At 35.7% G+C, this 26426-nt stretch overlaps 1 protein-coding gene across 7 annotated transcripts in view; it reads left to right on the top strand.

Annotated features, from left to right (window-relative positions):
- LOC135221028 (regulator of G-protein signaling 7-binding protein-like) overlaps window positions 1-24880 on the top strand; it is a 1347771-nt gene extending 1322891 nt beyond the window's left edge. For all 7 annotated transcript variants that reach the window (XM_064258752.1, XM_064258753.1, XM_064258751.1 and 4 more), the window contains 3 exons: window positions 2730-2866; window positions 13463-13629; window positions 24696-24880. In XM_064258752.1, coding sequence (XP_064114822.1) covers window positions 2730-2866; window positions 13463-13629; window positions 24696-24830 — 439 coding nt within the window. In that variant the 3' untranslated portion in view covers window positions 24831-24880. The remainder of the gene's footprint in view (window positions 1-2729; window positions 2867-13462; window positions 13630-24695) is intronic.
- The last annotated feature ends 1546 nt before the right edge of the window (window positions 24881-26426 follow it).

The following is a 26426-nucleotide window of genomic DNA, read 5'->3' as shown; positions in this document are numbered from 1 at the left end:
AGTTAATTTCATCGATAAATGTCAAATAATTTCCTCGCTAAATGTCAGTTAATTTCCTCGATAAATGTTAATCAATTTCCTCAATAAATGTCGGTTAATTTCCTCTTCAAAAGTAAAGTCATTTCCTCGATAAATTTCTGTTAATATCCTCGATAAATGTTAATTGCCATCGATTTGTTCGTCAGTAATTAACCCGTTTTCATTTTTCTGTAATAACCTATTTTTCCCATTTGTTCTCTTTCTTAATAAGATTATATTTCATTTTGATGATCCAAAACAGTATTTCCCTCTCTTGTTACTCCCTTTTGTGACGTATTACACCATTATCTTGTTTCATTTTTGTCATCATAACTGTTATCATTATCTCTAGTGCCGATTTAAACAGGGTATGATTTTCCAGCGAAATTAATAAAAAAAAATTTATTTTCTTGGTGACTTTTGGGTCAGCAGTCAAGTTCTCTGATTATCCCAGCCGAAGCACGTGAAAAATAAGAAAAAATGAAATCAAATTACTGCTTAGATACATAATTGGAGGAATGCTTAAACAAATATTACAGTGAAATTTGAACATAACTCTCAAGTTCCATCATTAACCGTGAATTTAATGACTTGTTTCTCATAACGACGGAGATAAGTCGCATTTTAAATGAAATAGTGGGAACTTTGCAGAGTTGTCGATCCCAACTTCTCAGTTTTGAAGATTATTTAATAATAAAAAAATGCAGAGATATTTACTGAAATTAATATACCGAGAAGTGTTATTAATAACAAGAATATTTATTGATATCAAGAACATTTATTAAAATCAAGAAGTTGTATTAATATCAAGAACATTTATTGACGTCAAGAACGTTTGTTAGAATCAAGAATGTTTGTTGGTGTCAAGAGTATAGAACATTTTATTAATAGCAGGAATATCTATTTATTGATGTCAAATACATTTATTAATATCAAAAACATTATTTTAAACATAGAATTTAAAAATCAAAAGGAAATATGGGTTTTCGCTCCTTGTCAAGGGCGTTGGAAATTTTTAGTATAATTGCATAATCGCAGACTTGGAACTGTTAGTAAAACGAAAACCTGCAGTTTGACGAACTTAACTTGACTACTCTTAGTCAAGGCGGGAAACGGAAGTTCCAGGATTCCGCCCAGTGCGCTGGAATAGTTATACAAACTTGAACATTCTGCAGATGCAGTACCAAGGCAACAGAGTCTAATACATCAACAACAGCAATGTACCTCTCTCCCTGAGAAACAGCGTTCTGGATTATGACGGCTGCGTTGCGAAATATTCAGTTTATGACTATTTGGGAAGTTTGAAGAGCCAGTAAACGTACCTTTTAGTAGTTTTAGTAGTTCATATATTAGAATTCAAAGAGCTCTCCTCTCTCTCTCTCTCTCTCTCTCTCTCTCTCTCTCTCTCTCATACACACACACTATATTGTCGCGCAATACTTATTGTCACCTAAATATGCATTCTTTTCTTTCTAAAATATATTTTTAACATCCATACCAGACCTCAGCATAGCAGTTACCTCAATGCATTTATCATTGTAACGCGATATTTAGAGTCATCAGTTGGGTGAATCGTGTGCTTCCCATAAGTATATCGTAGTTTAACCAGACCACTGAGTTGATTAACAGCTCTCCTAGGGCTGGCCCGAAGGATTTGGTATTTTTACGTGGCTAGGAACCAATTGGTTTCTTAGCAACGGGACCTACGGCTTACTGTGGGATCCGGACCACATCATATGGAGAAATGAATTTCTAATCAACAGAAATAAATTCCTGATTCCACGTTGGCAGGACGGGGAATGTTGACAGTTTAAATTTTAACCGATTCATTTGCCTATTCAGTTTCTCAGGCACTCGATAACTTATTAAATAACCCAGTCCTAAAAATTCCCTAGATTTTGATGGATCTGTAGAAAAGGATTAGGATATCTGGAAGTGATAGAATTCGGTAGGTGTCCAATAAAGCCGAGTGCTATATTTTCTCCAAGGTTTTATGGTCTTTTATGAGCATATATATATACATACCTCGACTTACGTTGAGACACCAGCATAACAATATTTTATGGTTTTACGTCTAATGCTTTTAGGGAAACCCAAGTATTCATGACAGTCTGGAGACGAAATTTCAGGAACCTTTCGTCTTTTCAGATTAACAGTCGTTGTAGGTAAAGAAAATTTGGTGAAAAAAAAAATATTAAGTATTAAATAGCGAAGAGAACGCGAAAAGTTGAATAATGTGGGTTGTCAATTCTCCGTTAAATTGATCAAATTGAAAGTAAATGTTCTTAACATCATATAATATATATATATATATATATATATATATATAAATGTGTCCTTAAATCCACAATAGAAAGGTGTGTATGTATGTATTTATGTATGTGTATATATATATATATATATATATATATATATATATATATACATATATGTATATATATATACATATATATATATTTATTATATTTATATATATAAAATACAAGAAAAACAACGTAAACACAGAGTCAAATAGAACAGCAATTCATAGGATTCCCTTTCTCTCTCTCTCTCTCTCTCTCTCTCTCTCTCTCTCTCTCTCTCACCTTTGAATCATCAAAGCTGGAATTTCAGCGCTGGGAATATACCCTCCATGGCGCCCTGGAGCACTCATGAGATCACTCTTGATTTCCATTATCTCTATCTCCCTCTCTCTTTCTCTCTCCTTGCAGTGACGTAGCTGAGGGAATCCCCGTCGATAACCAGAACTTCGTTCACCTGGTGGCCTGTACCCAACTCATGTGCCGAGAACTTAGGAAATGCAAGAGATTGATCCAGACCATGCCTGTGGACATGACAGAGTATTACGGTAAGGAAGTGTGTTTTTGCTCAATTTCCGAGTTCTGGGAGTATGTATTTTATGCCGTTTGTGTATGTACATTAGTATGTATGAATGTATATCCCGTGTGTTTATATATTTTGTTCACAGAAGTAAGCAAGTTAGTCTTTACTAAAACATCAAGACTCTATTTAATTGTAGTTTATATATTTTTTTAACAATTATAGTATAGTGTATGATGTTTGGAATTATCCTATCTGGCCGAACGTATGTTACGCCCTATATTGCTGGTGGGTCACGGGACTAATTGAGTATAGCCGTCGGTCTCAAAATGCTAGACCAACTCTCCTTTTAAAAGGCTTTTCATACTTAAAGGAGTCCCCAGTACTTTGGAATACATACACACAAACAAACACACACACACACACACACACACACACACACACACATATATATATATATATATATATATATATTATATATATATAGATATATAATATATATATATATTAGATATAATATTATATTATCATTATTGTATGCTCTAGCAATATCCACATGGACACATCTTGAATTTTTCTGAATTGGCCGTTTTGTCAGGGTTTTGCAGTTAGCATTTTCGTGTGATTGATTCCAAAATGTCGTTTTGAAGGCCACATCACTCAGACACGGAAACGGCGAAATTGATCCGTCCTCAACGACCGACGTAAATGAAAAGGATTCCCGATATTCTATTAAATCTGCCTTTAATCTGACATGACCACACGAGTGTGTTCCGGTAGGCGTTCTGATCCAAAATCATATCTGCGTGTGCCATGAGGCTGCGTCTTTTCAAAGGCGATTTTAATTGTTTCGTGGAAACATGCTTTGTAAATTGAGAATAATTACTTAATGGTGGATAAAGTAATGATTTAGTTGGGGAAAGGCGAATTGGAAGTCTGGTGGAACCATCGTCCGCTTTGAAGTGTACATAATTTGGTCTTGTGGTGAGTTACGGACACTAAATTTCTTTCACTGTAATAAAATGTTATTGTTACTTACAGTCAGCATGCGATCTGGGAAGCTCTGAAAGGCACTGGCTTCAATATGTATCATTTCTCAAGAATTATTCCTAATTTTCAGGGCTATCAAATTGCTCAAAATTAGTCTGTGAAAGAATAGCTTTTTTATTCAACGTTGCTACTCATTGGCATGGGTGGAATTATTTGAAGTTTAGAAAAATGACATGTTAATTTCTCAGAATTGAAGACAAGGCCAAATAACTCCTAAATAATTCATTTTTATTAACCCACATGTACATCTTACAGTATAATTTAAAATCATACTATATTTCTTTACAGTACATGTAAATCACAACCAGGAATTAAATAACTCGTCTAGACCGAGTGGTTTAATTCTCGTTGTCTGATGACGCGAAATATGATGTGAAACGGCAGTATTATAAAACAAAAACTGAAAAATACTAAGATGACAACATTCTAGAATCGAAGTTGTTGTGAGACAAAAGCGTCCAGAAATACAAGTCGACACAGAATCCCTTCAAATGGGTTCCTTGTTTTTTTTTTTTTTTCTTCTTCTTTTTTTCGTTCCTCTTGTTTGTCCGCGTGGAAATATAGATTGGTGGCGGTCCCTCTTGTTATGAAGCCCTCCTTGTTTAACAGGTGAAGCCCCTTGGATCAGATCCCCAGCCTCTAGGTTGGAAAAATATCAGATCTGGAAACGCCTGTTGTTCCATGCGTCTGTTACATACGTAGCAAGACTTCAGTGCAGGTCCGAAATGGCGTTGTGAAGACCGAGTGGAATGGCGGACGCTTCCTTGTTGGAGCCTTTACGCTTTTTTTTTTTTTCTTCTTCTTTTTTATGGTGCTTTTGCCTTGAAAGAAGCTACGATAGCGTTTTTACTCCGACCTTCAAGGATGAAATAAACTTGTATTATATAGCCTATATGATTTTAAAATATTTTGTGAAAGAGAGAGAGAGAGAGAGAGAGAGAGAGAGAGAGAGAGAGAGAGAGAGAGAGAGAGAGAGAGAGAGAGAGTGAGTGTATGTGGGTGAAGTGATGGAAGACATCCCGAGGCATTTCGATTATTATTCTTTTATCTTTATCTTTACATAGAAAGGACCATTCCTACCTGAACTAGAAAAGGACAGGGAAAGAAGCATCAGTTCCTTAACCCTGGACCCCATTTCTTGTAGTTAAGGAATTCTCAGAACTAAAAACTGAGAAGTGATGGCTCTGGTAATTAGATGTCATATTCAGCCGAGTGCATTAACTACAGACGACAAAAGCCGACTTGCTTGTAGAGAAAGTATAATACTTAAAAAAGGCAAAATGATAACGGAGATGAACGCGTGAAAAATTTGAATTAAAGTTAGCATACCCCCCCCCCCCCTGATGCTGGGAGTGTTTAAATGTGGAAAAACTGGTAAGGAAAAGTGAAAAGAACAAAAATAATGGTATGCGAGGTGAGATTGAATATTACTGTAGAGATGTTATGAGCAGTTGGAAAATGAAAACGCTGTTTAATGTAGTGTTTCGCCGACCTTAACTGCTCTTTTTTCTCTTTTTGTTAACTTTTTTTATTTATACCCTGTGTATCATTACCCATTAAATTTGATTCAGTCCCTTTCGTTCTCTGCAACCACCTAAAAGCACTCGCTGTCTATCTATCTATCTATCTATATATATATATATATATATATATATATATATATATATATATATATGTGTGTGGTGTGTGTGTGTGTGTGTGTGTGTGTGTGTGTGTAATTGTAATAGTCACAATGCCCTGTTAACTTCTCAAATTCTTTCCTCTTTATTTTGGATACGCTTGTCACAACATCAAAGAAATATGAGGAAATCATGATGTCCGGTAGCGAGAAACGAACCCGCGATATGTGTGTGTGCATGATGATACACACACACACACACACACACACACACACACACATGTATTCTATGTATTCAAGCAACAAGTACTGATGTAGTTTAGAAAGCGCATGCAGCTTCGTGCCTGTCCTTAACAGCTACACTGTTGAGAGCGTCGTTCCAATAGGAGAAAAAGAATAATAAATAAAAGAAAGGCCAACGCAGTCCCGTTCATAACAGTAATTACAGTAATTTGAGGTTTCCAGTTCTAATATCCTTAATGCATTCCCATTGCTTGCTAATTTTTCTCCCATTATTTTTGGTACTTTGAAACTGAGGATATTCACGGGTACACGTGAATTTTTTGTGTGCGTGTTGGGGGCGGGGAGTGTGAGCCGAGTCTTAACTTTGTTTGGTATTGTTACGAGCTACTTCAGCCTTTGTTTGTATGTCACATTTTTTATAGAATAAAGAGTAAGAATTTAGTGTTTTTTTTTCGCTGTGATAATTTATTGTGTCTAGAAACCATAATTTCGTTTTAGTTCCTTATTAACAGATGCCCTGTACATGTATTTGCTCACATTGTCATTCTATCATTATTTAGCACACTTTATGACATTGTTCAAGTGTTTGAAGATACTGTTTGAAGAAAGTTACCTCAGCAGCTGTGAGGAATCCAGGTTGCATACAGAATCACGGGACGTGAATTGCACATTGCAATCGATTTGCCAATTACAAAAACGGCGCAAACTATCTTCCATAAAAAAATTAACGATAAACTACAATTCTTTATGCCAGATCATAAAAGATAGCAAGAGAGCTAAATACAGTATAGGTCTCAGTGAGAGAGAGAGAGAGAGAGAGAGAGAGAGAGAGAGAGAGAGAGAGAGAGAGAGAGAGAGAGAGAGAGAGGGAGAGAGAGAGAGAGAGAGAAACGATGTTCAGAGAAAGTTCACAAGCTCCAGATCATGAAAGAAAAGGGCTTTAAAAATTATGTCACCAATGTAGAATCTACGTTCATTAAGGAAGGTATAAATAAGTCAGTGAGGGGTTTCATCCGAAAAAGGACACAAGACAAAGCAGAGTAAGTTGATATTATGATGACTTTAAAAAAAATCAGTATTGAATTTTTGTCTTATGATTTCATAACAATATCCTGCGAGGTATTTCACACTAGATCTTTTTCTTTCAAGTTAAATGGGAAAGGTCGCTGAAACCGGACTTTAATCAATGCGCCATTCTTCTGCTAACTGGAAAATGGAAAAGGGAACCCTTTATAGCAACCTCCACTACATCATTTCCACTGCTTGATGCCCCTTTGAGAGATCTCGTTACCGACAAATTGACTTTCCTACATAGTATATTGCGGCCTTTCCCTCTATTTTCATTGCCCACTCGTACCCCTGATTGCTTTTTGCCACTTCTGAATATATTATTCAGTTCATTTCGGTATTTGAGCTCGAAAATCTCATCTCTCTCTCTCTCTCTCTCTCTCTATATATATGTATATATCCATATATATATATCCATATATATACATTTATATACGTATGTGTGTGTATTCGGCTGAAAGGTTAATTGAGAAGTTGACACTATTGTAAAAGAAAGGAAAAGCAAAGCATATAGAAAAAATGCTGACCACTTGCTCTGTTACCAGCTTGCGAAATTTTATGTCGTTTGGTTATCCTCGGTATTATGAACATAAGTTTTTTTTTTTCCGAGCCTAGCCATGCCTATTGAAGAGGAATTGCTTTAATACAGATTGCGTAATACCTTTACCCTACAAACTGCAAGAAAAGGTTGAATAAAAGAGGCAGCAGTGAGAAAGGGAAAAAAAGTATATGGAAAGGATGGAGAGAACCGTGGAAAATTTCCAGAAGATAATGTTCGCTGATATCCATATATACCTGGCTTTGACATCCCCGCCAAGAAAGGCCCATCAGGTTCAGACCCAGACACGTCCGGAAAGATGGAGGGAATAAAAACCGTTATACGAAGTGAATAACAGTTTCCAAAGAAAAGGATAGAGCTGTGTTATTTTGAAATGTAGGGCCAGAAAGGGTCTTTTGAAAATACAACAGAAGTTAGTGGCGGAACTGACATGGGGAATGTAAAAAAACGTAGCTTTAAAAGTTTTTATTGTATTGACGAAGTTTGTTTACGGTTTTCAAACACCCGTTAAAAAGCAAGATAGAGCCATCAAAAAATAGTTAGACAGATAAAACCTTGAAAGATAGATAGATAAAAATATAATAAAAAGACATATTGTTTGTTATGTTATGTCCGTTTTAGTTGGAGTTTCATTACGCATGCGTAGACGCATATACATGTTACTATTTATGTATTGCGTATATACGATTATAAAGAGAAAGCTTATCTTGAAAAGTTGAAAATAAGTATTACAAAAAATCCTTAATTGATATAAACGCAGTTTAACATTGCCCTGCTGAGATGTTCTTCATACTTATAAGAAAAATACTTATTATTCATTTAAATACACGTGACTCTGGAAAAGGTGGAGGTCGTTTGACTCTCCCACCAGGAAAAGTTAAAGTGAAAACAAAACTGAAACTATTGTGTCAAAATCCTGTTGGCTGTCTGTCGCCACAGACGTTGACAGAGCACCGATGAATTCGTGGCTGTGATTGACATAACACCAAGGGGAGATGGCCACTCAGTGCTAGTACAAACATATTCTCGGCCCTTGCTTGAAAGATAAAGTTAGGAAAGTCGTATTCTGGTCAGTTCATTTGATTGCTAGGTGGTTTTTATGTAAAGTCGTATTCTGGTCAGTTCATTTGATTGCTAGGTGGATTTTATGTAAGTGTTGCAGTCTTCAAATGTTAACTGTTCTGCGCCTTTCATGGACATTACGATGATTGTTCCTGTACATTGTATCTGCATCCAGTAACTGGGGCTGATAAATCCTTACTGTTATCCCGGAAAGGCCTGACAGCAGAGAGGTCATTCGTTCTTACTCCTTTTCATCATAAGGAGACATTTTTGTACAAAGGATGTCAGTGGTGGCTTAGCGTTACCCAAAGACCAAGCTCGGCTGTGTTCGTCAGAAATTCAGGCACATAAAGGAATCCCAGGACCCTGAGCTCCTTGCTTTGTTCAGACTCTCCTATCGTCTGCAAGCTATTTGGTAAATCTACATAATTATATAAACCGTACTTTTAAGATGTAAAGTTCATGGTCCAGTGGCTAACGTTTTAGCCGTAAATGTATGCACATTTTTCTTAGTTAAAAATTTATTTTAGATCATTTTTGTCAATTAACTTCTTCTGATGTCTGCAGTCCAAATGAACTTTTGTTCCCATTTTTGATTGGATTACGCTCTCAAGCGAGAGAGATTCGTATTGGCGTGACAAAACTATCCGTTGTGAACAATCACGAAATAACTGTTCTGGTCACAAATTATTCTTGGATAAATTCTTACAAAAGTTAAGAATTGGGCTCCAAAGCCATCAGTGGGCCGTCTTCTCAGAAAAAACGTTTCTAGAACACAGGATTGCCTTTTTTATCCCAAGGTTACTTTGAGCAAGAGCATCCTTAATTCAATGCTACATCTATGTGAAAAACAGTGGTCATGCCGTATTTCACCTAACAGCTCGTCCATAAGAAATCAGGCTTCCTTTGTATTTTTTTATTTTCCAAGCAAAGCAACTTCCCAGGTTTCCTTATCTTTCTGTTTACGTTTCTACCAAATTTAGTGTGTTAGCTTTAAATTGTTTTGAATTTTGATATGTTTTAGCAAATTGTCATCTATTTCGTGAGCTGCTTTACTTCCTGATAAGGACGTATAATATCTGCACCTCCTACGATACTTCAATACACACTCACATAGTTGTTCTGTTCCACACATACTTATATAGCGAGAGGAGGCACCTGCCTTCTCTCATTCACGATCTGGTACATAATTCATCAAATGCTCAAAACATGCTCTTAGTCGTTACGAATGTACATGTGACATTTCTGCATGTTCTCTTATTGAGCAGAATTTCCAGCCCTCAAGAACAGTCATATCAAATGTCTTATTTCTGGCACTGCTACCACTATCTTTTTTTGTGTATATATATAGATATTATATATATATATATATGATATATATATATATATATATATATATACGCAGAGAGAGAGAGAGAGAGGTGGGTTTTTGCTTGAGTTTCCCATGGATCATTGTTAATTTACTTACTTAAACCCTCGCCTCTTGGCATGTAATGTGGGTTAGGTTATTCAGCTTAGTTACTGATACAATCTCTCTCTCTCTCTCTCTCTCTCTCTCTCTCTCTCTCTCTCTCTCTCTCTCTCTCTCTCTCTCTCTCTGCTCTCTCTCTAACCCTTGACCAGAGCTGTTCTGTTCGTCTTTCATCCAGTGCAGATCAGGGTTGTGAGTTATTCCTAGCCTCTCCCTCTATTGCTAGTAATACGTCATTACGATCTAGTAGTAGTTACTGTATTTCTGTATTTTGAAGGAAGAGGTTTCTTGATAAGTCGAAATCAGCTTGACCTCTTCTCCTGATAGTTGACTTTTGACCCTTGTCTATAGGGTCACAGAGATTAGTTTGAATCTAAGTCTACTATTCTCTGTAACTAAATCCTCAATAGTTCATAGGTCCATAAGCCTCCCATTGTTTCATTCTTTAGGGCTATAAATCATGGGGGCCCGCCCATCCCCCGAATATTCTCTGTCTGTAATTGTTGTAGGGTTTTGGCTTCATTAAAGGGCTGGTAAGCATCAGACTTTGATTGTATTCCTACATCAAAGACTTTCTCGAAACACTTTTTACTCTGAAAGTCTCCCTCCACTACCGTTTTCATTTTTTTTTTTTAGTTTTTTTTTTTCTTTTTCATTCTTATAAACTTTTCCTTCAGGAGTCGGGTCTGACACCTACAGGAGTGAGATTCTGTTCCCTTCCCCTCTCCCCAATTCGTGTTTTACCTAAAGTCTGGACTTTATATAAGAAAGGAACTGTATTGCTTGTTCCGTCGGCTTTTGCACTGAAAAAAAAAAATATTTAAAAAAGCGTAAATTTAATCAGCGGCTACATTCTCATACAAGCAACGGCTGGTGCAGCACAATAGCAGTTTGTCAACGAATGTGTACTCTAGTCTGACATAAATCATTAACGAAGTTGAGAAGGAGATAGAGAGAGAGAGAGAGAGAGAGAGAGAGAGAGAGAGAGAAACGTGGTAAATATTGTGGTAAGAGAACCTGAAAACACCCAAATCTTACAGTTGAATATAACACCACAAGAAGCAAACACAAACATTAAAGGAGACGAAAGCTGAAAAGCAGAGTAGAGTTGAGAGAGAGAGAGAGAGAGAAATTTCGTGACAAAAAAGTAAGAGTAAATTAACAAAATTCACTGAATATAAATGCAAAAAATCATAAACTAATCGAGAGTACTGCCCAAACCCTCTTCAAAGACAAAACCAACAAACGCCTGAGGTAAAGATAGCGGTAGTACAGCCGTTTGATTTCCATTGCTGGTTTTCCTCCACCAAAGTAAAACGAAGAGGGAAAAATAAAGGATAAAAATCTTCCACACGTCCAGCATCCCAATCATGGGGAAAGAAAAGTCAGTCCGAAAACGAAAGGAAAGAAAGAAAGAAAAAAAATTGAACTACGCGTTTTCTACTTCCCCTCAACATGTGTGATCTCCCAAGGGATTAGCAGCTAAAAGCTAAACCTTCCCTTCCTTCCCTTCCTTACCCGCACCTTAAAATCTCACAGTATTTGGGACCTCGGCTTCCACTCTTTTGTTAATGATAAACAAACAAGAGAAACTTTACAGAAACGTGAGACTCGTCAGAATTAAAAGGGAAGGAGAGGAGTACTTTACCAGAAGAAGATTTTTTCTCGTAAAAACATTCCTCTATGAGAAGAATTCAGTGCTTTTCACTTGCTTGGAATGACTATAAGGGAATATTAAATATGCTGAATAGCGCTCTCTCTCTCTCTCTCTCTCTCTCTCTCTCTCTCTCTCTCTCTCTCTCTCTCTCAGGAGTCTTTGTTGTTGAGGTTAGGCTGGCCTTGTAATATCACAGGCTGTTATTATGAGGCTTCGTCCTTATTTTCGTCTACTCTTGAAAGAATTCATACTTGTACGTTGGTCCACCTTTCCAACACTAACTCGTTAATTATCCTGTCTTGTACTTTGTGTCTGCGCCTTGATTTCTTGAGCATTGGTAACAGAAAACTTGTGGGTTGTGAATATCCAGCAAATATCCGTTTCAAAATCCTTCAAAATCATATTCTTTGACACTTGTCAAAATTAGTGTTTATCTCTTCATAGATGGTGGTATTCATATGTTTCAGATCTTATGTTTTACAAGTAGCAGAATGTTGCTTTGTTTACATATCAAGAGTATGGCGCGTTTATTGTTATGGGAGTCTACACTTACTGAAAATTGGAAATAGTAAATATCTGTGGCCCCAGTGAGGCTGAGTGCCGAAAGGCCATAGCTGACAAGATAATTCGGTTTAACCTATCTCGAGAAAATTGTGACCATTATAAATTCTATTATAATTCCTGCAATAAGAAAACAAAAACCTCTCAAGATTTCTCTCTTTGCTTGAGTTTTCTAGTGATCGTATTTTGGTCCTTACTGGTTCATTCATGAGCGCCTCAGTGGCGTGGTCGGTATGGTGTTGGCATGCCACCTCGGTGGCCGCGAGTTCGATTCTCGAGCATTCCACTGAGGGGTGAGAGATATGTATTTCTGGTGAGAGAAGTTCACTTTAGACGTGGTTCGGAAGTCATGTAAATCCGTTAGTCCCGTTGCTGAATAACCACAGGTGCCATGCAACGTCAAAACACCATACAAACAAACAAAATCTTATTGGTTCATAAGGTAATACATAGTATACATTTACCTGGATTGGGACGTGGGAGTATATTGGCAGGTCTAATCAAGTTAATGCAATGATCAAAATAATGCTTCTTAAAGAAATGAGGCAAGAGTAGTTCATCGAAATAAGAATATACGAGAGAGAGATATCTCAGAGGTACCGGAGATCAACACAGATTTTTCAGACCTCTGACCTGTATTAAGTTGCATCCTGAGAAATATGATATTTCCTTCATCACCAGTCCTTTTATAATCTTCTGTTCTTTAACTGGTAAAAGAAATCATTCATATTTTTCTCAGCCTCAACTGTATTCGAGTGACTTGTTATTTTTCTTATAAAAACAGTAGCAGTAATAGGAGTAGTAATAAATATGATTTTAGAGGCAAAAAACCTGTCGGTTTTGCTTCCATGGTTTAATTATTAAGTGTTTTCCCATTTGCCTCTCGTGATTCTTTCAGCTGATCATACTCTACTTCATGAAATACGATATTCCTACGGATGAAGGCTTCATCTAATCAGTTCTATCAATAAGCCTTTAACTAAAAATAAGCGTCATCGTTCATGTGTAAAAGTTATATCACTTGAAATCATGGTGTTTTTTTATTGCCAACTGTTAAAATCACAATAAATCTTAATTCTAAACTATGTTTACTTTGAGGATCAAAAGAAGAAATTTTAAGTAAAAGTGAAGGAATGTCAAACTGAAAATTTAGATAGGTAATATCTTTTGATATGTTTATAAGTCCAGGCGTTTTGTTGTTAAATATAACCAAAGGTTTCTGTTTTAGAACGTCGTAAATCTTTATCTTCTTTTGTCATGAGGATTTATACAGGTTCCCTTCCCTGAAATAGAGATAGAAAGCTGCAAAACTAATATTCCGTTGTATCCCGACAGAAAATAAACCTGGGCCATCAGGAATGGGCGGTCTGGGGGTTATATCTCAGTTGCTTCTCTGCAAGACACTACAGCCGGATTTCCAGCAAGAAGAAATCTGCAGCATCTCAAAGGATACAGATGACATCCTCGCTATCTTAAAGGAGATGCAAGAATTCATGCCTCAGGTAAGATACCCTCCAAAAAATTTAGAATTAAGGCTCTCTCTCTCTCTCTCTCTCTCTCTCTCTCTCTCTCTCTCTCTCTCTCTCTCTCTCTCTCTCTCTCTCTCTCTCATACACAAATGTTGTCAGAATAAAGATTTATTTACACAATATATTATGAAAGTAAAATTGGAGGCAGGATTATATTTTAAACAAATTTGAGCAAAGGTCTGCTTAGTATAATTAAAGTGTGTGGGCGCTGCCCGTGCTTGAAGTTGGTGACCTGTCGTGTTCTAATGGAAATGTTTGTGAATAGTTCCTCGTTTGCATTATTCTGAGTCAGCGGAATTTGTCTCGCGGAACGAGGTTCGTCTGTTAATTATTTCCTCGTACCATTTTTACCTGACAGTTATTTACTACAGTATTGACGTCTATTTCCGTACAGTATCCAGTCAGGGCTTCATTATCTTTTTTTATTTTCTTCAAGAGCTCACGTTTTTTGGAACAAAAGCATTATAATTGTAATAGCATCGTATGAAATTGCACGACTCTAACGCCAAGAAAGAAATCAAATTGAGAAATGAGATTATGTTGCCGTACTTTCTATGCTGTTCACTCTCTGTGGAAGGTGACATTGCTAATGTCGTCTAGAATAGGAAATGACTTATTGGGAGGACGCGTTGTTAATGTGGACTTGGATATGACACGGCTTTTCGGAAGGTTGCATTGATGATTTTGTCCTGGATATAACATAGCTGTGTGAAAGGTTGTATTGGTATTGTCTTCTTGGATATGATGTGGCGTTCTGGAGGGTTGCAAAGCCCATGTCACCTATAATAGGAGATGGCTCTTGGAAGGTTTAATTGATAATCTTGCCTTTTGGTAAAGGATTTCACCCTGCCACATTTATTATATCGCTTGATAAAATGAACCCTACGGTTGTGGCAATTTATCGTGTGTTGTTATCTCTCTAAATAAATTGTGCACCTGTCAGTTTCCTCACGTATAAATGAAAATTTAAAATGGCAACAAATTCAGGCGTAGTCCAATTTGTAACTGGACTGAATACTTTTTTTTCTGTTCCGTGTGATTTTGGACATTTTGTCGGCTCTTATAACGGGAAAATATTAGATAAGAGAAAATGTGAAGTAATCGTATGTACTTTTCAGCCCACCTTTGCGAAAAAAAAAAGTAAAAGAATTTGTTTAACATTTCTGCGGTGTGCTAGAAAATTTGTCTCTGAAATGTCAAGAAAAATCTAATTTGGGGCTTCGGCCAGGACGGACGGCAAGTGACAGCGTGACCCCGGCGATTGAATTCGTAATTTCATGATTTATCGGAGGCCGCACAGGGAATGCCGGGAGCTGCAATGCAAAAGAAGGAAAAAAAGAAAAAAAAAGAAGCAAAACCGGGAGCTGAGGGCCCTCCAGGCCATCAAGGATTCCCGCTTCGTTATGGATTTGTAATGAACGAGATTTAACTTTTATTTTTCATTGTTTTGCGCCTCGTGTTGATTTGAGTGGTGCTCGAGAATTCGTCTCTTCTGATTGTTTACTCTCAAATATTTAGCTCTGCTGGTGTCTATCGTTTTATTGTCTGAGGGGAAATGAGGCAGCAGCCTCAGTCCATTCATTCACTTGGTTGCTGGACAAGGATGTAGCTTGTGTGAATTTCTTAATTATCAGCGCCGTTTCCTGCATTCAAGTTATCAATGTATATACAAGTGCTTACATTAAAAAATTAAAAAATTATTAAAAATAGTCAAGGTTCCTCGACGTCTTCTAAGTTAATTTGCTTCGGGAGTCAGCGTTGCAGGAAAAATAAAATTTGAGAGAAAAAGCACTAATTTGCTATAAAAGTAAGTGCTGGTGTTAATATTCAATTACCAGACTTCAAACCAAGTAATCATAATACTTACTCAGGTGAGCACAGTTATGATCTTGTTTTTGAGGTACGATCTTAACGAGCGTATATGTTTGTATTTTGTGCTAAAATACGCAAATACTCCCACGGGCGCTCCGCTCATACGTACACGTGGATATATATATATATGATATATATATATATATATATATATATATATAAACCCATATATATATATATATATATATACATATATATATATATATATATACATATAATTATACTATATATATATATATATATATATATATATATATCATATATATATATATATATATATATATATATATATATATATATATATATATTATATATATATATATATATATATATCTAATTATATATAAATTTATTTATATATATATGTGTGTGTGTGTATCTATATAATATATATATATATATATATATATATATATATATATTTATATATATATATATATATATCTAGAGAGAAGAGAGAGAGAGACGAGAGAGAGAGAGATACGCGAGAGAGAGGGGAGAGAGAGATAGAGAGAGAGAGAGAGAGAGAGAGAGAGCAGAGAGAAGAGAGAGAGAGCATGTGTGTATTTTATATAAAGACCAACATAAAGAACGAAAAATGAAAAACATAAAGCGGCTTTTTGCAGATGCATATAATGACATTCGGAAACGTCCGTCGTCGTTTCTTCATTAAAGCGTTTTCTTCCCAACGTTCGCTCCTGACGATTTGCCTTCTGATCATTGAAAGGACATCAGAGATTTTTTTTTTTTTTTTTACATAATTGTGTCGTCAGCATTTTCCTAATCAGCTTATTGAAGGTCTTCCTTCCGTGGCCTAGGCAGGTCCAGAGAACGCGGGTTGCATTCTCTCTCTCTCTCTCTCTCTCTCTCTCTCTCTCTCTCTCTCTCTCTCAGATGGAATTCCAAGATTTTCTTCCGGCAGGATTTCATATTCCAGTGGAGACGTTTGATATGGAAATCATCGCTTTCAAACGAATCTAATTAAGAAATGTCTTTAAATTCTAACAGAGGTGATGGGAATTATGGAAATTGAATTAAGATGACCTAATTCACTTTCACGGACATAATCAGATGTTGATAAAAATCTAAATATTGGGGAAAAAGGAAAGGGGGAATGTGTAGTCCAGAAGGACCACCACCATACGATGAACAGATCTCCCTACTCTCTGGAAATGATTTATAAAAGATCGAAAGCTTGTGCGAGACTATCTTAATTTGTAAAGCTTCGTTATTGTTCCTTTTTGGAAGAAACGAAGTTAAATTAGACTCTTCATCTTTGCAAAATAAATGCTTTAGTCTTTTTTTCGCCTGGTTACGTTGCCAAATACGAAAATGAAGACGAAAGATGGGACGGAATGAGACGGAAGAAGGAAAAGTTCTGGAGGCGCTCTCCGATTTCTTCTTCTTCTTCTTCTTCTTCTTCTTCTTCTTCTTCTTCTTCTTCTTCTTCTTCTTCTTCTTCTTCTTCTTCTTCTTCTTCTTCTTCAGATCATTTACCATGGCGCGCAAATTGCAGCCCTATCAAACAATTTATCTCGGTTCCATAAGAAAAGAAATATGTTAATTGTTAAAGTTAAATTATTGCTGATGCTTATGAAAATATAGTTGAAGAAATCTTATGAGGATAAATTTAAAAGTTACCTCGAAGTTGTAGTAATAATAATAATAATAATAATAATAATAATAATAATAATAATAATAATAATAATAATAATAATAACAATTACTATTATTATTTTGAGGAGTAAGTTGAATACTAATATTCATAGTAATTTCAGTGCCCAAGAATATATAAATATTTATAGAGACCATTCGAAAGTACCCGCAACTTTTATTATGTATCTGAAATCTTTATAAAACAACATTTGGAATACTAGATCGTAGAAACTAAAAATACGAGCAAACAAAGAGATTAAAAGAAATCCGAGGGTACGCAACAATTTTTTTCAAAATTAAGTGTGATTTTTATATATTTTTTTATTATTTACGAAATGTACTATTTTCTGAGTTAATTAAAAGTGCTTTTGACAGCTTTAGATGCAAACTTATCAATATTTTGACGACAGTAATAACTGGTTATGTTTTTGTGTTAGCTACTATAGCAGATGTTTTAGCCGTAGATTTATTATTATTATTATTATTATTATTATTATTATGATATATGATATGATGATGATGATGATGAATAGGATGGCTGCATTATTCGAGTGAATTCCATAATGAGTCATCTCAATTTTCCGTATTTTTTCCTCTTCCGATTTGGTATAGAACAATAATTAGCTAGTGTTTATAATTTGGTAGAGAGAACTACACCAACAGCGAGGTAAAAGTTTTTATTCTCTATACAACAGAGCATACGGGGGAGTCCGGGATTCGCCTGCTGTAAATCTGTTGTTCAACTCTACGTGTTTATCCCCCTCATTTCACTAACTTTGTTGTATAATATATATAACAAAAATTACTGTATTGCCCTTTACCAAAGTTTGAACATTGGGTAATTATTGTCCAGTATTAACGTAAACTTGAAAATATTTACATGGGAAATTATGAAGACTCAATATGAAACTAAGTCGAGTGATGCAACACCGTATTATCATTATATCCATGTGTATTTTAACATCCAAAAAGGATAGTTTATTTTTCTATTTCACTATGCAAGTGAATGTATTGTTAGGGTTGCGTGAATTAAAAGAATCAAAAATACTTCTACTCGTGAAGTTTCTTTAGATAGAACGAACATGTTGTCTACATACCTGCAATAAAAGGAGATCGGACTGCTAAATCTTCTCTCAAAAACATTTAAAACAACCTACAAACACAGGTCCAATAGATTTTCCCACTGTCGCTCCGTACATTTAGTTGTATTCTTCACTGTTAGAAGTAAAAGGAGCCTTCAGAAGTAGGTAATTCGTGTGCTTTTGTCAAGATAGACCTTGAGTCGACAATTTTATGTGGTTTTCACATACATTGTTAAGAATGATGTCTGTTGTTTCTTTTAATAGGATACTCGTAAAAACGAGGGTATACTAAAACTAGACGTTATAAATTCAGAAAGACATCATTCTTTCGCGGGTCTGGAAGAACTGATAATACTTATATCATCAGAAGTTATTGGCTTTCATTTTGGAACTAAAATGTTTGAAAAACTTTTGGTGAATGTACCAACTGAAGTAGTAATAGGGCTTCATCAAGCCTTACCTACTTAATATACCTCATGAATTCGCACATGTAACCAAGTTTATACCATGATGTAGTAAGCTATTGTAAATATTATCCCCAATATTGTTTTTCCAGCTCTCAAAGCCCTGTTTAGTGGTATCCTCCAGTCAAAGAATATGGCTAGCATGGTCAACATTTAAAACCCTAAATGTTTGTTCTGTCGTTAATTTCAAAGTGATGATGATGTCATTAGTATAAAACAATTTTGCAGAATAAAATACTCTCTCTAGCCTGAATAATATATGTATACATATATTTATATATATTGTGTACTTGTATAGATTTATGTATGTATGTGTAAAAATAAATAAAATAAAAACAGAAAACACGCCAAGGCTAAAACGATATATTTCTTTTGATGTCTTAATAGGAATCTAAAGATGTCCTTATCTCGGCATTTCCCCAATTAAATATAGAAAAAAGGGACAATCGGCAACCCCTTGCGCCACAAAGGATACCATCGTGGCAGGAGACAATTAGAGTGAGGTATTCGATGGTCAAAGAGCACGTACCGCGCCTCCTTACCTCGGGATAATTACATATCATTAAAGGGATTTCCGGTTGCTTCTTAAGAAGTCTTCGATAAGTAGGTGAACTGCCGCTGAAAGGTGGTTCAACGAGCGGCTGTTACGGTGAACGTAAGAGAAGACTTCCATAGAAAGACGTTCATTTGTCTCGTTAAAAGGAAGAATCATTTCCTTTCCCCAGTTCCATGTGTTGAGGGGAATTGCCATAGACATTTTGGTTCGTTTTACAAGACGTCTATTCTGTACCTACAGGCTGCTCTATGAGCAAGAGCCTTTGCTGGCACAAGGTCAACTTAATCTGAAACAACAACAAGTCTATTCTGGATTGTATTTTCTGTGTTAAATTCATGTAACCCAATCTGCTCTTCAGCATCAGTTCGTTCTTCATCCTGGTGCGGTCATGAAGTCATGTTCTTCCCTCTGTTTGTGCGCGCGATTGATTTATTGGATTCCTCGTCCTCGTGGTCTCGAAAGTGCCCTTGTGGGTATCGGGCTCATTCTCATCCTCCTCCTCGAACACATCTCGATCTCAGCAGGAAATTGCAAACCAAATTAATCTCAAAAATGCTGGGTCAGGGATTCTTTGGCGGTATCCTCTGCACTCCATATAAGTATCCTCCTCCTCCTCCTCCTCCTCCTCCTCCTTCCTCCTCCTCCTTCCTCCTCCTCCTCCTCCTCCTCCTCCTCCTCCTCCTATACTGTGGTTAACATAGGAGGTTGGTAATATTTATTTTGAAAACCGAGTTCATGCGACACTTTTCAGAAGACTGTGCTCTGCTGAATTCGTTAGGTTATACATGTGTCATTGAACTAAAGTATCTTCAAATGATTGATCATATTCGGAGTTTTCTTAATTCAGTGTACGAGATCATTACGTATACAACTGAATGACAGTTTTAACGATGCACCATACCACTGGGCATTACGTTAAGAAGATGACATGAAACAAAAGCAACAAACTGTAATTCATAAAACGATTCGAAACCTTTGAAGAGTACATATTTTTGTCAAGATCTCTGAGTTTGTTTAGCTGAAATGACCAAAATATAGCAAAACATATATTAATCATTCTACAGATCTATCTCAAACTGTAATCAACACTTCTTTGACTGTAGGCCTCTCCGTCCGCAAAATTCCATCGAAATCCTTGCTTGGCATTTCAGGATATATTATTAATTAACAGATGCGCAAACCGAACCAAACTAGTGTATTCCATCCGTCCCTGTTCTTTGGTGCATATAGAAATCATATTAAGAGAACAAACTTTAACAATTTAGGTTAGTCCGCTTAACTTTTCTCAGTGACAGCAAAGCAAGAAGGGAATTTTTCACGTCTTTAAGTTGCCTTCAAATGAAAGGTCTTTCCCCAGAGTCCAAGCCTTCTGTGCAGGTTGGGGGAGGTCCTTTTGCACATTAGAATTACCAGTCTTTAATTGAGCCAGCCAAGTAGTAATCCATAATTCTAGACTTGCCAATTACTGTCTTTAATTAAAGGTATGCTACCAATCCTCACAGACCTCCAAACCTCCACTGTAATGCATTGAAAGTATGGTAGACTGTTGTAAATCTTCTCTGGGTAAGTTGAATATCTAGAAAAAAAAAGTAGTTGATTTATACCCAACGTGGGTCAGGAAGAAATGATGGGCGACACTATTAGACAGACAATTTCTGGATCCAGTGGAAAGTTCTGGAGAGCCATTACCTGACTTGTGACAATGGTATGGGGTGTTAACACTTACTCCGCATGCATCTAAGGGCTCACATCATGGAGGACACTTATTTCAGCATATCTACCCTTTAAAGCCCACATTCACGATACAGCAATATTTGGTTGTTTTACAAAGAGGAGAGCATTTAAGGGAAAAATATAAGAACAATTCTCTTAACTAGATTCCTTGTTAGAGAAGATTTTCTTCGCCCAGAAAAAAATTTATTCATCTGCCTGCAAATGATACTAATTCTAAACTTTTATCATTCTGCTTAATCAATAGGCTTTGAAAATAATGTCTTTTTAGCGGGAAGCTGATCAAAGTATGTGTTTGCAAGAAGGGTCCTTCTTTATTTTCATTTACAAAGCATACAAGTTCATTTCAACCTGAACCATTGGTAAGGCTTAATGATTTCACGTCACCCCGTGAAATGCTTTCATTTGGTAATAGGTTTGGCGTCGCTATATTTTTCTGAGAAAGCCCTATAAAGGGAGTTTAAATGAGATTGCCTATAAAGGAAACGTTTACTGAAAAGGACCTTTATGAACCCGGATTTGTTGAACCTGAGACATGTAGTGGCTGAGGGGCATCACACAAAAAAAGTAATATGTCTGTCACCTTTCCTTTTGTATTCCTTTTAGTGGTGCTTGTGTCATATGACGTTTTAGCTCTCCTATCCATTCTGTCTTCATTACTTACAAACGTATTATTGTTTTCTCATTGAATTTGCAGGTTGAATGATAATATGAAATTTGAGGTGGTGTTGTTTCCACATATGATTTAGTCAAGTAAATAGTAAGCACAGTGTTTCTTAGATGTTGCATTTTTATGATTTTTCAACATTGCATATTATATTTGTCATCTGAACACGTTTTACTGTGTTTCCAAAACAACTATCATCAGTAAATATATATATATATAATATACATATATATATATATATATATATATATGAATTTTTATCACATCACCTTGATTCATATACTTACATCGAGCTACAGATGTCCTTTCATATCCAATTCGCTCTACCTCGGTAATTAATGTACTTTCATATATGTTAACCGAAGGGGAAATCTTTAGTTGATAATAATTTCGTCCTCTCGTAGGTTCGAACCAGCACCCAGCGGACTGAGGAGAAATCAGGACTTCAGTGACATTACCGATTCGGTCAGCAAGTCGATAATGTCACTAGAGTCCTGATTTCTCCTCTGTCACCTGGTTCGAATCCACGAGAGGACAAAATTATTATCAGCTAAAAAATTCCCCTTCGGTTATATATATATATATATATATATATATATATATATATATATATATATATATATATATACAATCGAGCTACAAATATCCTTTAATATCCAATTCGCTCTACTTCGGAATTAATATACTTTCATATATGTTAACCGAAGGGGAATTTTTTAGCTGATAATAATTTTGTCCTCTCGTGAATTCGAAACCAGGTGACAGGGAAGAAATCAGGACTCTAGTGACATTATCGACTTGTTGACCGAATCGGTAATGTCACTGAAGTCCTGATTTCTCCGGTGGGATAATCAAAATATATATATATATATATATATATATATATATATATATATATATATATATATATATATATATATATAAATGTGTGTGTTGTAAAATTAATTAAACCAATTAACGTGGCTTATCAAAAACAAGACATGATTTCTTCTGATAAGCTGTCAGATATCGAGTATTCATCCGATCCTCACTTATGGACAAGGCCAGTGCTGTCAACAATTCTGTCGGCTTGACGCTAGTTGGCAGCTCGTAAGTAATGGTAGTAATATGAAAGAGATATCGATTACATTTTATAAAAAGGAAATGTTTTACAGGCCAGTGTTTAACCCTCAAATACCTGGCAGTATAAGAAGATACTTAGGCCTCTAGGTTAGTTGTAGATACCCAGGAGGGAGAAGGGTAAAAGCTATCATCAAATGGGAAAACCTTGTGAAGTCTACGGATGATCACATCGTATTTTTTAACTTACTCTGAAGATATTTTTTTTATAGTTAAACGCGTCAGTTTAAAGTAGTAGAGGATCGAAGGAATGAAAGGCTCTGAAGAGGGTAAGAAGCAAGGTTGTCGCCTTGACTGAAGCGAATCTTGCCGTGATTATCCCTCGAGGAGAGTAATTGTAATCTGTCGGTATAATTCTTGGTCTTTTTCCTGTCTGGCCCAATCAAGGACAGTAGAATGTACGAGTGAGTTACAGTTTTGCTTCTGTATCTTCCTTCGATGAGGTGATAACGTTTAAATGACCTGATTCCAAGGACTAGGTTATAAGAGAACGTAAAATTGGCGTTATTTGAAATTTAGGATAGCCTAAGACAGTCTCTTAGAGCTTTCTTTACATTATATACTAAACTTCTTTTATCCTTCATGTAATGGACTCTTCTAACATTTATACAATGTGTAATGTTGAAAAAGTAACTAAACTCGATCATTGTCTAATATCAGTCTTCACAACTGAAGGCCATGATAAGAACATTGATGCCTAATAGTTAATAGAAGGAATATTTACTGACCTTTAAATGTAAACCTTTATCAGTATTCTTACATGTTGTATGATTATTTAAATTTAAACAATATCATGCATTTAGAAATAGACATGAAATGAATTATAAAGGTATCCAGCGATTAGTTTGAGTCTCTCTCTCTCTCTCTCTCTCTTCTCTCTCTCTCTCTCTCTCTCTCTCTCTCTCTCTCTCTCTCGTACCCGAAGACGACCACATCCCAGATCCGATCAGGGCACTGAAAATGATGACAAGCTATATATGCTTTTTCATATTTTTCTATTTATTAGGTATTTTTTCCCGTGGCCGTGGGTAAAGATGGTAGTAATGGAGAGGTTGTGACTAGTTGAGTTCTCAGAAATAAGGAAAAGCACTTTTAATGTGGCAATTATTCAAATTTGTCAAGAAAGCATTAGCGTTGACCTTGTAGGCATCCTCAGATGTATTAGCAAACGGTCCTTTCAGATCTATGTTTCGTCTTACTTCTTACATAAAGTAAGATGTTCTATTGCAGTCAAGGTTTTTCACTCATTCCTTTCCATAGATATTATTTAATAATATATTCAAATTTATACTTTCATATAATTATTGTGCTTACCGCAGAGTGAACGATTATATTCTCATACATTTTTTTTATGTCTGTAGTTATATGAAGTTTTTCATTACAGAACTTTAACCTGATGGTCGCTAGGGTTTCCTTCCAGTTAGACGTTACAAGAGAGTTCTTGCATAAATATCGAAGACTTTTTATGAACAATCCAAGATATTGTTAGTCAGAATTCCATCAGGAATCACAGCATTTCGCCTACTATGATTTTGTTACAGATTTCATAATACATAATTGCATCATGTACTTTCCTTTTGGTTAAATAAAACTCTCTTTGAGTGTTTACAATTTCCTGGAACATGACCCACTTTATTCTGCTCAGGGCGATGATGTATCACATTTCATTCTTGAGGCAAAAGCTTTTTCCATCACCGTTTTCCCACTCAATAGCATAGAATATTTATATTTCATGTAGAAGATATCTTTCAAAATATAATAATCACCCGAGTCAATAACCTACGGTTTATATATCTTACAAATAGTCATTTAGAGCTGAATTTTTCATCAGTTCGTCTCGTCATTCCATATGCTAATTATTGTCTTAATCCATTCTTTTTCTTCATCTACAGGAGGAGGCTGGGACCAGAAACCTCGCCCTCACGGGCGAAGACATGTTTAGCCTTTGGAGCAAAAAGAGAGCGCGGCGTTCTTTCTACAGCAACATGTCTGCTCTGTGCTGCACGTGTAAACCAGCTTATTTGTAATACGCCAAAGTCTAGTTCTTGTACCACTCCACCTGTAATCTACACATTATATATATTATATATATTATATATATATAATATAATATTAGATATCTATATATATCTTAATATATTATACATATACATTAATATACACATTATTATAACATATAACATATATATAACATACATTATATATAATACAAATATATATATATATATATAGATATAAAGTTTATGTACCTGTAAGAATTGCCAAAGCCCTTTCATGTATTGTTTTGCCTTTTGTTTTATGCGTCATCGTTCATCTGGCATGATTCACTGTAGGTGGATAGCTTCCATGCTGGTGAAAGAGTGTGCACGCCGTATGAAAATGAAGTCATTATGAGTGCAACCAGTCCCATTGCTAAATATCTAATACATGCTAAGTCACTCAAAATGAGATATATTCATTCATGTATATAATCATCCAAATCCAAGCTATAGTGGAAATGAAAACTGTCTTGCCTATTCAGTCACGAACTCAAGTATAGCAAAAAGCCTTCAGGAATCAAAGTCTCCTTTTGTCATGCCATGACGACAATTTCTGGTCCCAGTCGAAGATGAGTGTACAGATTCGTTTACCTATCAGTTAGTCATATTCACAGTAGCACCCGTCTCAGATTTCCACAGAAAGACACCTAGAAATACTTCGATTTAGTCCTATGGTTATGATCTCACCCTTTTTCCATTTCCTTGCAAAGTGAACTGGGTTAAGGAAGTCGCTACCTGGTACCTTTGATGCTCTTCTCTCGTTAAGACTTCGTTTCGCTTTTCGATTTTCTCTCTCGACGCAAATAAATAAATAAATAAATAAGCAATTCATCGACACACTTCTTAAGATTTATATGATCACAGCGCATATACCATAAAGTTACCTAGCGATGGTTTCAATCTTCACGTGCAAATAGATGCAGCATTAAAGGATTAGCGATGATGCCATTCAATACGCCAATATTCACGTCTGCACCATCTGTGCAACGAAGCTCATTGGCAATCCTTTCCCTGCATTTATCTGGATGGATTTCAAGATAATGTACACAACAACAGTTTTTCATGAGCTTTTACCACACATTTGTATTACCAGATGTTCGTTTGTTTTTCATCCTCATAGGTAGCAATGTAAATCAGAATTTATATCTCGTGAAGTGGAGAGGAACTAGACTTAAGCAATAGGTTTACTAATGTAAAAAACAACCGTGAGTCCTTAGACATGTGAGTGATTATATTATTATTCTCTGTGACCAATAAGTGATTTGTTTTTGCATTTTAATCTCTTAGTACAAGAGAGAGAAAAGAGAAAAGTTCAGCAATATAGTATCACGCAACACATACGTATGATGTATGTATATGAATGTATACAAATGTGTACGCATGTTCTTACACGTGTGCATATATTCATACATGTCTGCATATATATATATATATATATATATATATATATATATATATATATATATATACATACATATATATATAATATCTATATATCTATATCTATATATATATATATATATATATAAAATGATCCATACATATAAATGCGTACATAGATATATACATGCATACATATACATA

Source organism: Macrobrachium nipponense, chromosome 2 (genome assembly GCF_015104395.2).
Source record: "Macrobrachium nipponense isolate FS-2020 chromosome 2, ASM1510439v2, whole genome shotgun sequence".
In the NCBI taxonomy this organism is placed as follows: Eukaryota; Metazoa; Arthropoda; class Malacostraca; order Decapoda; family Palaemonidae; genus Macrobrachium; species Macrobrachium nipponense.
The sequence above is the reverse complement of the archived record's forward strand: the minus strand, read 5'-3'. Positions and strand labels throughout refer to the sequence as shown.